Below are 13,925 nucleotides of genomic sequence, written 5' to 3'. Positions count from 1 at the left end.
ACTCTCCAATCCCTCACTCTCCACTCACTCTCCACTCACTCGGCACTCACTCGGCACTCACTCTCCACTCACTCGGCAATCACTCGGCACTCACTCTCCACTCACTCGGCACTCACTCGGCACTCACTCGGCACTCACTCGGCACTCGCTCTCCAATCACTCGGCACTCACTCGGCACTCACTCGGCACTCACTCTCCACTCACTCTCCACTCACTCTCCACTCACTCGGCACTCACTCGGCACTCACTCTCCACTCACTCGGCACTCACTCGGCACTCACTCTCCACTCACTCTCCCCTCACTCGGCACTCACTCGGCACCCACTCTCCACTCACTCTCCAATCCCTCACTCTCCACTCACTCGGCAATCACTCGGCACTCTCTCCACTCACTCGGCACTCACTCGGCACTCACTCGGCACTCACTCGGCACTCACTCTCCAATCACTCTCCACTCACTCGGCACTCACTCGGCACTCACTCGGCACTCACTCTCCACTCACTCGGCACTCACTCGGCACTCACTCTCCACTCACTCGGCACTCACTCGGCACTCACTCTCCACTCACTCTCCCCTCACTCGGCACTCACTCGGCACCCACTCTCCACTCACTCTCCACTCACTCGGCACTCACTCTCCACTCACTCTCCATTCACTCTACACTCACTCTGCATTCACTCTCCACTCACTCTCCACTCACTCTCCACTCACTCTCCACTCACTCTCCACTTACTCTCCACTCACTCTCCACTCACTCTCCACCCACTCTCCACTCACTCTCCACTCACTCTCCACTCACTCTCCACTCACTCTCCACTCACTCGGCACTCACTCTCCACTTACTCTCCACTCACTCTCCACTCACTCTCCACTCACTCTCCACTCACTCTCCACTTACTCTCCACTCACTCTCCACTCACTCTGCACTCACTCTCCACTCACTCTCCACTCACTCGGCACTCACTCTACACTTACTCTCCACTCACTCTCCACTCACTCTCCACTCACTCTCCACTCACTCTGCACTCACTCTCCACTCACTCTCCACTCACTCTCCACCCACTCGGCACTCACTCTTCACCCACTCTCCACCCACTCTCCACCCACTCTCCACCCACTCTCCACCCACTCTCCACCCACTCTCCACTCACTCTCCACTCACTCTCCACCCACTCGGCACTCACTCTTCACCCACTCTTCACCCACTCTCCACCCACTCTCCACCCACTCTCCACACACTTTCCACCCACTCTCCACTCACTCTCCACTCACTCTCCACCCACTCGGCACTCACTCTCCACCCACTCTCCACTCACTCTCCACTCACTCTCCACCCACTCTCCACCCACTCTTCACCCACTCTCCACTCACTTTCCACCCACTCTCCACTCACTCTCCACCCACTCTCCACTCACTCTCCACCCACTCTCCACTCAATCTCCACCCACTCTCCCCTCCCTCCATCTCCACCCACTCTCCACTCAATCTCCACCCACTCTCCCCTCCCTCCATCTCCACCCACTCTCCACTCAATCTCCACTCACTCAGCACTCACTCTCGCCTCTCTCCACACACTCCACTCACTCTCCACACACTCTCCACTCACTCTGCGCTTGCTCTGTACACTCTACACACTCTCCCCTTACTCAGCACTCATTCTGCACTCGCTGTCATAAAATCCACTAAATATCTCAAATTCCTGTTGTGGATATTCAGAACGTCTTCCGCCGTTGTGCCGCTTTTGCAAGCGTTTCACTTGCATTCACCCAACGTGTGCCTTCAGCAAGAGCCTTGTCTCCGTGAGACTTTGCGGGCTCGAAATCCAGGAACCCTCACTCCCCAGAACGTCCCAAACTTGACTCGTGAACGGCAGGAGGTCGACAGTGCAGATGGGGGGAAGGGGCGGTGAGCAGGGAGGGTAATTGGGGTGGGTGACATTGCAGTCTGCGCAGTGGCCACTGGAGCGGAGTCCCTGCCAATAGGCAGCGGGTGAAAGGGCTGAGAGGTAACAGGAGGCAAGGTCCGTGAAGGCTTTTGAACACGAGGGCAGATTCACAGAGAGTGTTGGGAGGATTTGGAAAAACAATCCAATTGATTGCCGATTGTTTTAGCCTAACGCAGGCTGGCCACAAGCCCCAATCGCACAACAACCACACACGTCACACACGGTTGCTGTGATCCCTCAACGGATCGCATTACCGGCTGGAGACGCAAGGGTACAATACTGCCGGCACCCATTCTCGTTTTTCAATTGTTTTGTTTGGTGGCCGCTATTCAGCGAGAAACATTAAACGGGTTTAAACCCAAGCCTGTTGAGATACTTGATGTATATCTGTGTAGCTATGTCCCATGTGTCTTTGTATAAGAGGTTCACGTGTGCCTAGTTTTGACGTGCAGCTCTTCATCTCTGCGTTCATGGCCAGATGCTTGTGGTCTCGAGGCTAGGACAAAGCGCGTCTCCAGGACCGATGACAATGTTGTGTAGGGTAGAAGGCACACCATGAAATGGGTGGAAACTACGGGCCTCACGCCCCGAATACTGCCCCCTATGTGAGAGCTCTTAGGCAGCACGTTTGGCTCGCTACCATCCACGTTTGGCTCCAGCTTGTGAATTCCCAGACCCTTGGCCACGGCGAGTAAGCCTGATGGTCCTCGTACAGTCACGAGTTCTGACCGAAGAAAATGTATTTGCTGCAGCTTAGCAGGGGTGTAAAACAACCACCCACACAGCTGAAATGAGTGGCCTGTGAGCTGCTTGAGATGCTGCCGGACCCGGCCTGCTGTTACTGGTTCCCTGTGACGTGCGGTTGTGCTGTCAGAGAGTGCTGCATGAGAGAAAATCCTTGACCTGACTGTGGTTCTTTCGGTAAAGTCACGTAGAAGGGAAATAATAAAATAATAAAACGATACAATTCTCACGACGTTTCGATTGCAACACAAGCAATCATCAGGTGTGAAAACCACAGCAAGAACATTTTATTGTTTTATTTTTATTATTTTATTGTTTCACTTCTACGTGACTTTACCGAAAGAAGCAAGAATATGAATCCCTGCAGTCACGAAAGCTTGTAATCTAAATTTAGTACTGTACCGCATAATGTTTATGTTTCATCTATACGCGGCTGGATCTCTGTTGTGCAGTCGCAATAGAATTGTCTAAAAGTCCAATAACATTAACAAGAAAGTATTATAACAAGAAGTTATTTTTCAAAACAGTATATTGTATTTAACGTACAAATGCGCACCACACTCCAATGGCACAGCCGGAGAAAGACGCAAGCATACAGTAAAAAAAACAATGATATTAGTGTAAATTAACAATAATAATCTAGATACATATAAAAGACAAAGCTGTGATTATGTGTGGCTGTTCAAAACGTTTAGCGAACTTCCCGCAACAAACTTGACATTTGCCATGTGGGTACGTTCCAGACTGTACACCATGTAAAAAATATTAAAATAGACTTGTATTTTTTTTGGGGGGGGGGCTCAATAATGCATAGATTTTTTGCACGGCAAGTGAGCCGGGTTGTTAAAATGCACCGAGGTGTCACAGTGGGTGCAGCACAGCTGATGCACCTGTCAGCCATCTCATTTAGTCAACCCATGGCACCTGGGTCTGTCCCTTGACGTCCTGCCAGCAGCAGAGAGCCTTCCACACTTCACGTGGCCTCAAGGTGCGTCTAACCTGATTAAAATAAATAACAGATACCTTCCAGAACTACATTGGCACAAGCACTGTGGTGATGTCGTCATCGCCACTCTTGTGGCACGTGTCAGTTGCTGTGTGGCATGTGGTGCTGTGTGTGTTTACAACGAGCGGAGCGCCGGATGGCTAAAGCACAGCAAGTTGGTACAGTAGGGGGCACAGGTGGCGCATCAGCCAGTCATCTCGGTCATCTCAGTCAGTCGACCCGTGGCACCTGGGTCTGCCCCGTGACCTGCCAGCGGGCGTTCGACACTTCACGTGGCCTCAAGTTGCACATGGCCTGGCACAAGCGTCGTGGTGACGTCACCGCCACTTAGTTGCGAATGGTGGTTGTTGTTGTTATTTTATGTGTACGTGGTCATTGTGTGTGTGTATGCTGAACTTCTTTCGCACCATACGTAGCCAACAGTGCTAATCGAAGGTGTGTGTGTGGGTGCGTGTGCTGTGGGTTAGCTCTCCGAATCGAGCGAGACATCGGCCAGGGCTGTGAAGCTGCGCACCGAGTTTGAGGAGCTGAGGGAGAAGGCTTGGAGGGACTCGGCCGACCTGCAGAGGCTGCTGCAGGAGAAGGCCCAGGCCCTGGAGGTGTCGATCCAGCACAACACGAGGTTCCAGCAGGAGGTGAGGCTCGGCCTGAGGCGGTCTGTTTAGCCTCCATCGCCCGGCCGTGCACACGCATTGCAGTCGTGCTTGAAGCAGATTGCGAGCAGTTGGCTTCCATCCTGGTGCAGGGAATGAAATGGGGCCCCCTGTTCAATTTCCCCTCATTGTGGCCCAGCGTCTGGGCTCTCCCCCTGCCCGTGGGCCCCAGCAGTGCAGTTGCACCGCCTGCACACTGGGCAGTGGTGCCACTTCGCCTGTGCTGCGGTATGTGGAACGCGCGGGGCTGTGGGAAACTCGGTGGCTTCATGCGCGCCTCACCAAGCCTACTCGGAATGAGTTTCCTGTTAAATCTATTCATATATTTTATTCTATTTTATATTTTTAGATTCAATTTTATTTGCATGTATTGGCTTACATTCTTTATAAACTAATCATTGCAATGTTTTGCTATATTAGTCATTGTATTTTAAATTTTTTCGCAAAGTTTCATCGGCAACGAGCAGCCGTTGAACGCATCCGTCTGTCTGTGGACACGACGCACGAACCCGGTTCAATGCTGTGTGTTACGGGTAATGGCATCACTGCACATACACACACACCTGGCATTAGCCAGGCAGGAATCCAGCCAGAAAACTTTTTTCTGATGTACCGAGTGATCATTTCAGCAAGAGATGTGGTGGAACTTTTGGTGAGAAAAGAAGAAAATCGGCGACAATGAAGTGACGTTACTCCCTGTCACGGCACCTTTTGGATGAATCCAAAAGCAAAACATTCGTGACATCCAAAATGTCGTAATCTAGGCCCCATTTCTGGATGTTTTTGGATCAAACTGAAAAACATGAATACGTTCCTCATAAATACGAATCTGCAGCAGCTGCAGGAGAGAGTCGTGAGCTGAAATTCGGAATATGCTCGTCCCACCGTCCTTCCAGAGTTGCTCAAATGAGTGCCGCTCCGTGATAACACAACAGTGATGTCCTATGGATGATATACTGGCCACCAGCATAGAAATGTGGAATTTCTACCACTGGCTTTGGGCCATCATCAAAGATGAGCGCAAAGCTTAATGGTTGTTTCAGACACTTGGATGTATCGCAGGGCTTGACCACCCGCCCCCGTGCGGTCCTCTGGTCGTGTCCGTTTGAGACGCCGCATAAATGAGGCGGCCGCGCGTGTAGTAGATTTCATTGGCAAACGTGTTTAGTGGGGAAAAATACAAATGCGTGCATCACCACCTTTATAGCGACCCTTTACCACTGCACCATGGCTCGACGAATGTCAGCCATCGCTGGCATTGATAAATGTGAATTATTAAGTGGCGAGAAATGTCATAATTTGACTCCAGCCATCTTAATGTGAATGTATTAATGCTCGACCAAGCAATGCGGGGCACGTCGGTCCCTATCAGGTTAGTGTCGTGTAGTCTTCGAGTGTAAAAACATCGGCGTGTGTGTCTCGCTTTGGGAAACAGTCTCGCGTCGCACGAGTGCCATGGCTCGTGCCACTGGCAGGGAACAGCGGCGCCGCGCCCAGAGCTTCCTGGCTGCGTCCTGCCCCGCTGTGTCCTCGCTGCTGTGCCGCGTGCTGGCTGCATCCTGGCCTGCTGTGTGTCCCGTGTTATGGCCACGTCCTGACCGCATCCCGCCCCGCTGTGTCTTGGCCATGTCCTGCCCTGCTGTGCCGCGTCCTGGCCGCATCCTGGCTGTGCCCTGGCCTGCTGCGCTCTATCCTTGTCGTGTGTGTTGTGTGGTTTCCCTGTTGCGGTGTTTGTGATGCTGACCTCGCTGGACTTTGCTCATTGCTGTTTGTGTTGTTGAGTTGTGCGAGTCCGTATGTGCTGTATGTGCTAGATGTGTATGATTGCTGTATGCAGAATGTTCTATGGGTGTTGGGTCCTTGATATGTGTATTGATGTGCTGTATGTGCTGTGTTATTGAGATGCTGTGTGTGTGTGCTGGGCATGATGTGTGTCTTGATTTGCTGTGTGTGTGCTGCATGTGCTGTGTGTGTGCTGGGCATGATGTGTGTCTTGATTTGCTGTGTGTGTGCTGCATGTGCTGTGTGTGTGTGTGTGCTGGGCATGATGTGTGTCTTGATTTGCTGTTTGTGTACTGCATGTGCTGTGTGTGTGTGTGCTGGGCATGATGTGTGTCTTGATTTTCTGTGTGTGTACTGCATGTGCTGTGTGTGTGTGTGTGCTGGGCATGATGTGTGTCTTGATTTGCTCTGTGTGTGCTGCATGTGCTGTGTGTGTGTGTGCTGGGCATGATGTGTGTCTTGATTTGCTGTGTGTGTACTGCATGTGCTGTGTGTGTGTGTGCTGGGCATGATGTGTGTCTTGATTTGCTGTATGTGTACTGCATGTGCTGTGTGTGTGTGTGCTGGGCATGATATGTGTCTTGATTTGCTGTGTGTGTGTGCTGCATGTGCTGTGCGTGGCTGCAGCTCAAGAAGGTCGAGCGGGACGTGGAGCGCGAGCGTGGCGAGCGGGAGGCGGCCGAGCTGGAGAACCGCCGCCTCGACCGCAGCCTCCAGGACATGCGCCTGGAACTCAGCTCGGCCGCTCTGCGCAAGGACAACCCGCGGCAGGTCAAGGCCCTCGAGGTAAAGTTGCCACAGCCGCCGTACAGCAGACCGGAGCCGGGCTGGTGCTGCGCTGGGGCGAAACTAGTCCACGTCTGGGTCTGACCCACGACCTCATTAACTGGTGCCTCGTTTCCGTGTTGTGGGCCCTCGGTGTGCTTGGCCCCATGCTGAACATGGGCTGGGGCATCACTCGCCACACTCGGCCTGTCATGCCACCATTCCTCGCTCTTCTTCCCTTCTGCCAGACTCGGCCGCTGTCGTACGGTCGAATCTCGAGCCTCGCATTCTACCTCGCAGCACCGCACTGTGGCGCACCGTCGCGGCTCGGGACTCCCCCGGCCGCCACCGCAATCAACACAGTGTCCCTGTTCCAGTTCCCCATCCCGGTCCCCGTAGGGAGAGAGGGTAGGGAGTGTGTAGGGAGAGAGAGGGGCGTGGGTAGGGAGTGTGTAGGGAGAAAGAGGGGCGTGGGGTAGTGAGTGTGTAGGGAGTGGCGTGGGTAGGAGGTGTGTAGGGAGCGGGAGTGGTGTGGGTAGTGAGTGTGGAGGGAGAGGGAGCGGTGTGGGTAGGGAGAGAGAGGGGTGTGGGTAGGGAGTGTCTAGGGAGAGGGAGTGGTGTGGGTAGGGAGTGTGTAGGGAGAGGGAGTGGGAGTGGATTGTGTAGGGAGAGGGAGTGGTGTGTGTAGGGAGTGTATAGGAAGAGGGAGTGGTGTGGGGTAGAGAGAGGGAGTGGTGTGGAGTGTGGAAGTGTCTAGTGAGAGGGAGTGGTGTGGGTAGGGAGTGTGTAGGGAGAGGGAGTGGGAGTAGATTGTGTAGGGAGAGGGAGTGGTGTGGGTAGTGAGTGTGTAGGGAGAGGGAGTGGAGTGTGTAGGGAATGTGTAGGGAGAGGGAGTGGTGTGGGGTAGGGAGAGGGAGTGGTAGTGGTTTGGGGTAGCGAGTGTGTAGGGAGAGGGAGCGGTGTGGGTTGGTTGTTGGAGAGGACCAGGCCACGCACAGCCACCGACCCTCGTTTACACGCCCTGCACTATGAGCTTGTGTGCAATGCTTCATTCTATGTCTTCTGCTGTGTTGCACAATCTGATCAAAAGAAAGACGATATTGTGATTAAACACATTCAATGGTTTCCGTTAAACATCGAACCTCATTATTCTGAAGCTGCAGGGTGTGGACATTTCTTAGCCTCAACGGCACCGCTCGACAAAAAAAAATTAGCGCCTTGCTTATTTCCCACAGCCCAGCCTAACACAGTGTTGTATCTGTGCTCGCACGGGGTAAGGCGCGTTGCCTGCATGTGTGGAGCATAAGATGTCGTTTGCCCTCGGGTCACGTGTGCAGTGTGGCAATGTGGGTAAGCTACAGCAGTATCGGACCAGTTTATTTTCTCCATGAGGATATTTTATGATTTCAAAATATATTACCGTGTTGTACAATGTGCCAGGCTCGACCATTACACATCGTGCGTGTAAAGTCGGCAAAGCGACTGGCTTGCAGCGAAGGGTAATGAGACCTTCAGAATATATCGATCAATGTCTGTTTTGTAACCAGTTTAAAGTCCATTAAGATAAATTGCCAATTATGTCCGTGTCACCGTAGTTATTTAAGGGTGGTTATATTGCACTGTTCTCTGAGTGATGTTTACTTTTCGCTCTTGAGGCTTGGGTTGCAATCTGCGTGCGTGCAAATGCTCACGTATTTGCAGGAGGGGGGGGGGGTCATTATCATCCACTCTGCAGCAAGGCGACTTGCTTGAACACATCCCTGTACGTCTCACCACTGAGATTTACCCATCGACCCCATGAGCAGAGGGCCCAGCACTGAGCGCACAATCCGCTCTGCACCACCATGGTGGTCCCTGCCGGCCCAGCGCCCCTTCGGCCCAGCGCCCCCGAGGCCCCCTAGGCTGGCGGGAATCCAGTGAGAGTCTGCAAGGTAGAATCTGGGAGTACAGAAAAAATGGGCAATGGCATCTGAGCAAATCACCCGGAACGCACTGATCGCAGAAGCTAAGCAGGGTTGAGCTTGGATAGTGCTTGGATGGGTGATCGCCATGCACGCTACGTTGTCTAGATGGCAGTGAGGCAGTACTACGTGTGGTTAGCAAAGGGCACTGTAGCAAAATCCATTGTTGCACTGAGATTCTACGCTGCCTGCCTCTGCCCACCAGCACCAACTCGCATGGTGAAGTACGTATTGGCAAATCACCGCCACGGCCCGCTCGGATTTGGAAGGTTTTAATCCAGCAGTGGATTGGCCAAAGCAGCTGTGGATATGTGCAAACGTGGCAACTTTCGCTCACCTTTTTTTTGCAAACCAGCATAAAAATGTGAAGAAAATAAGGGTTGTAAATAGAACACACTTTTTATAGTAATGCTCCGAATGGAAAAGGATCCGAGAATCACTTGGTAAACTTTTACTTCATCAGAGGTCAACATTCAAGACGGACTGGGAGTCTCCTTTGTAGACAGAAGGCCTGAGGCTCCTAAAACGTTATGGAACTCCACAGGCACTGGCGGTAAATAGCCTCGTTAGGCCAAATCGCTGCTTACAGTCGGGATCGCCGCCACGTATCGCGACAGCAGAGAAGCCCGGCTGTGCCATACAGGTTTCGGCGGTGTTGGGAGTCATCAACACAGCGCGGTGAGTGTAACTCATCGGCACAGCGCGGTGAGTGTAACTCATCGGCACAGCGCGGTGAGTGTAACTCATCGGCACAGAGCGGTGACTGTAACTCATCGGCACAGAGCGGTGAGTGTAACGGGTGGTCGCATGGTGTGTGCCGCATGCAGGAGCGGGTGAGCACTCTGCAGGCCGAGCTGGAGGAGGAGAGGGAGAACGTGGAGCTCCTGACAGACAAAGCCGAGTGGGCGAGGGATCAGGTACCATCTCCTCGCACACACAGCGTGCACACAAACACATAGCACACACAGTGTGCATACATAGCACACACACATACAGTATGCACACAGCACACATAGCACACACACGCACATAGCACACACACAAAGTGTGCACACACACACATAGCACACACAGGGTGCATACAGCACATGCAGACATAGACACACACAGAGCGTGCACTAGCAGACACACACACACACAGCATACACACACAGCACGCGCACACAGCATGCGCACACAGCATGCGCACACAGCATGCACACACAGCATGCATACACAGCATGCACACACAGCATGCGTACAGGATCTGGCTGTGCTACTCAGAGTTCCGTGGCACGCATCTGTGTCCTTGGTTCTGAGCCAGTGCTGGAAGTTCCACAATCCCACAAAAGCACCACGTGACTCAGCTGACCCTGCCTAGGAGTTGAACCATGAATCTAAACAAACAGGAGCTTGCTGCTCTACCCACCGTGCTCTCCCGCCATGTCTAATCCCTTACAGTACTAATGCCACTTTTATTAATTTACAGTACTTCAGGAGTGCACCATCGGTGCATTAAATGTGTTTATTTTAGCACAGTGCAGGAGAACGGGTGTTTCACACGTGTCATGTGTCTGTTGCAATGCACAGTTGCTCACAGAGTTAAGGTAAGTTATTGTTACGTTTGAACAGTAACTTCTACATTCAGTGATCATGCAAAGCAGTGTAATTACAGCCCTTTGCCAATGCTCTGCTGGATGAAATCCTCCACACGCCACGTCGGTCGTGGGGGTTGTTTGGCCATACTTGGTGGATTGATGGCGGTGGGGGGGGCAGGACCTGTGTGGTTATCACTCGCCCCACTCGTCTTAGCCATGGCTGGGAATTGAACTGAGGTCACCGGGGTCAGAGTGGTCTGTGCGTAACCATTGCACCCCCACCACCCCTCATTACGTTATAGGGATGGCTTAGTTGTAGCCGGAACGGTTCGGGAAAATATTTCCACACACGGCACACCACATCCAGTATATCTCTTGCGATGGCTGTGACCAACTCGTCGTGTGCCTACTACTCCAGTCTGCCAGCGAACCCGAAAATATTCGGTTATAAATGAAGCCTTGTGTACGGGGCCATATAACGTTCATCTATCCAGAATAATACTGCATCAGTGTCATCGAAACATCCTCAGATAGAACCAGTTGCCAACATCTCAAGCAGTTAGCCTGCTTGAAAGTCTTGGGAGACAGCCAGGGAGACTTTACTGAGGAAATATTTAAAAATCCGTGATCATTTAGTTACAACTTGCCCGCACAGTTGTGAATAAGCATCCTGATGACTTGCAGATGTATTTGTGAAATGTATTAAATAATAACATTTGCAACTCAAGGGGTGATACTGGACATCATGTCACTGAATGTGGCACCGTGGTGAAGGTGTGATAGGGTTCATCTGCCGTTGGTTTGCACTTCTGTCACGATTGTATTCAGTAACTTAAACTGATAGCTCTTACCTGTGAGTCGGCATAAAGAATTCCTATTTGCTGCAATGTCCTCGCTTGGTTAACTTGATATTATTTGATGCCTGTGTGGTTGTTGCACGAGTGGTGGTTCAAAGATAAACTAGGGCTGCCACAGTTGTGAGATGTTATGTGCCTCACCTGGCATGCAGGCAGCCGTGGGTTTAATCCTGTATATTTGAAGTCTGCACGTTCTGCCCGTGGTAGCATGGATTTTTCTCCGGATCCTCCGGGTTTTTTTCCCTCCACATTTAGACACATGCATTTAGAGTATTTCTCTGCGGTAATTTCCACGTGATAAGCCACTTTGTCGAGCTATCATGTGACCAGGTTGCTTCTGAAAAAGAGCTGTAGAGCTTAGTAGGCCTTGCCTAGTAAAGTAAAAAAAAATCGTTGAAAATTGTTATCCTATGCTTTTGGTTCACGGATATATGACACTAAAGTTTATTAAACTTACTCTGTTGGTTTGAATATACAATGCGGACACATTTCTCCCACTGGTCATGAAATGGCCTGGTGGCAGAATCGTGAAATTCTTTAGAACAGGCGCATTGCCAATTCAGAAGCATCTCCTGTCACATTCTCACCACGTTGTACCTACTCGCACCCACGTGACAACCTTGTGTGCCGCTCGGACACGCGTCCGCTTGAGAGACACGCGTCGCTGATCTTTACTACCCACCTCTGAAGATTTCGCTGTGAGAGTGGTGCACAACACACTTAACAAGAAACCTCAACACATTCATCAACGACACTGTGGCCTTAAAAGGAAAAACAAGATCTAATAGGTGACATTTCAGGCAATGGGCCCTTCTTCATAGCAGATACATCCTGTAAATGTCAGTGCCCTTGCTACTCTCCCGCAGCGCACAGACACCCTGTTTGCTGCCATCTTGAAAACACCCAGACTGCTACAGGCTGCTGGGAAGCGACGCCGCACAGATATGCCAAATGTTGTCGTGCCCACTCCACGCACATTCAACAGCCTCTTCTTCTTCTCCTACTACGGCTATCTAGAACTCAAAGTGGAAGTTAACCTTGAGCAATCCTCATAATACAGGGTGTTTTAAAAAGATGGACCCAATTTCAAAGCAGTATATTTCACGATAGCAATATGTTACAATTGCACAAAAAGTTACAAACGGTTTAATGAGTTATCAAGTTTTACTAACCATTTTAAATGCTCTATGTGCCCTCCACCTGCTGTACAGACAACATCGAGACGATAGTTCGAATTTGTCCTAAATGCCTCTCAAAGTGTCTTCTTCCACTGTTGTCACCGCTGCCTTGATTCTGTGTTTGAGGTCATCCAGATTGACATATCCCCACAAGAAAAAGTCCGCAGGGTGTGATGAAACACACGCTGCACCGCCAATTACGGATTCAGTCTTGCTGAACTGCAGAACGCAAAACGCTTTGTGTTGCGGGGTCGCCATCTTCCGAATGATTGAGGCTAGGGGCTGTTTGTGCGCTGTGAGAGGCATCGAGCGGAAACTATGCCCCACCCTTTCAAGTGGTAAGAGTTTCATTCATGGGCGGTTCGTGGTTGCAGAGATATGGCGATTTCAAATCTGGTTTGATCTTTTTGAAACACCCTGTACATTGCTCTTGGAGGAAGGGTGTTTAATGCAGATGATGACTCCATCTCTGCGTGATCTACCAATTCGTTGCCAGGCCCATTGAATTACAGCTGGGCATTGCCACATTTAGCCAATAATGATAATTATTCAGCGGTAGATTTCACATTTTCTCTTTGTTGACACTTGATGATTATTTTTGTTGTTGTGTCTCCACTATAAAACATAGGCACCCACCTGTTTGCAAATGAAACAGTTTCTCGCCATCATTGGTTTACCAGCAGCAATTATACATTCACCCAGGGGCTAGACGATGATCATCTGAATTGATCATTACTGATGGTATTAGTGTATCTCCATTAATTTACTAATCGGGAGGAAATTGTGCAACAGCCCTGATTCCTGCTCACGACTAATAACAGTGGCGAACATTTGAACCGGTCCCCGGCCTCACCTAGGTCGGCTCAGCCTTAAATGAATAGCCGGTCCAGCGTGTGAACATCAGCACTGGGGAGACAAAGGCGGCCAGGCAACGGTGTTTTCCACCACCTCGTTTCGTGTTGTGCCAGCCCTTCATAGGTGGTCACGAACAGCATGTGCCCCAACAGCATGTTAAGGCTTTGGGCGGGGGGGCGGGGATCTCTGTGTGTGATGTATTGGGCAGTATTTAGTCACTTTTCTGTAAAAAAAAAACATGGGTTTAGTTCCTCAGCGTGCATGGCGGTGTCGGTTTAGTATCCGACACTGGTCTGGAACCTTCCCTTGCTTGAGTTGGCCTGCACCGAGCTGCTGCTTCGTGCATCGCAGCTGCTCGTACTCGGCACTGAGACTGCAAAGATGATGTTCGCATGAAAACTGCTTTTGCGTGTCCTGCCAATCTTTTACAGGTGTTTAGTCACAGTATTTATAGCTTCACTTGCGCGTGTGTGTGTGTCTTGAACATTCAAGCGGCGCCGATTCAAATGTTAGATTTGGGTAATGAGGACAAAACCTGTGGCTGTGTTAGAATTGCCACGTTGATGGTGCGGCGAATGTCCCCTATCGGTCTGGGTGCCGT

The 13,925-nt window shown here is 51.1% G+C and overlaps 1 protein-coding gene across 1 annotated transcript in view; it reads left to right on the top strand.

The window, feature by feature from the left end:
- The window catches only part of LOC133358993 (cingulin-like protein 1), a 151,725-nt gene that overhangs the window by 57,112 nt on the left and 80,688 nt on the right, over positions 1-13,925 (top strand). Inside the window, exons 12-15 of the mRNA XM_061577371.1 lie at positions 4,164-4,331; positions 6,759-6,917; positions 9,685-9,774; positions 10,427-10,443. Of these exons, the coding sequence (XP_061433355.1) occupies positions 4,164-4,331; positions 6,759-6,917; positions 9,685-9,774; positions 10,427-10,443 (434 nt within the window). The remainder of the gene's footprint in view (positions 1-4,163; positions 4,332-6,758; positions 6,918-9,684; positions 9,775-10,426; positions 10,444-13,925) is intronic.

The sequence above is a fragment of the Lethenteron reissneri genome, chromosome 64 (genome assembly GCF_015708825.2).
Source record: "Lethenteron reissneri isolate LAM-NWPU_2019-01 chromosome 64, ASM1570882v1, whole genome shotgun sequence".
NCBI lineage: Eukaryota > Metazoa > Chordata > Hyperoartia > Petromyzontiformes > Petromyzontidae > Lethenteron > Lethenteron reissneri.
This window is presented reverse-complemented; position numbering and strand designations above follow the sequence as displayed.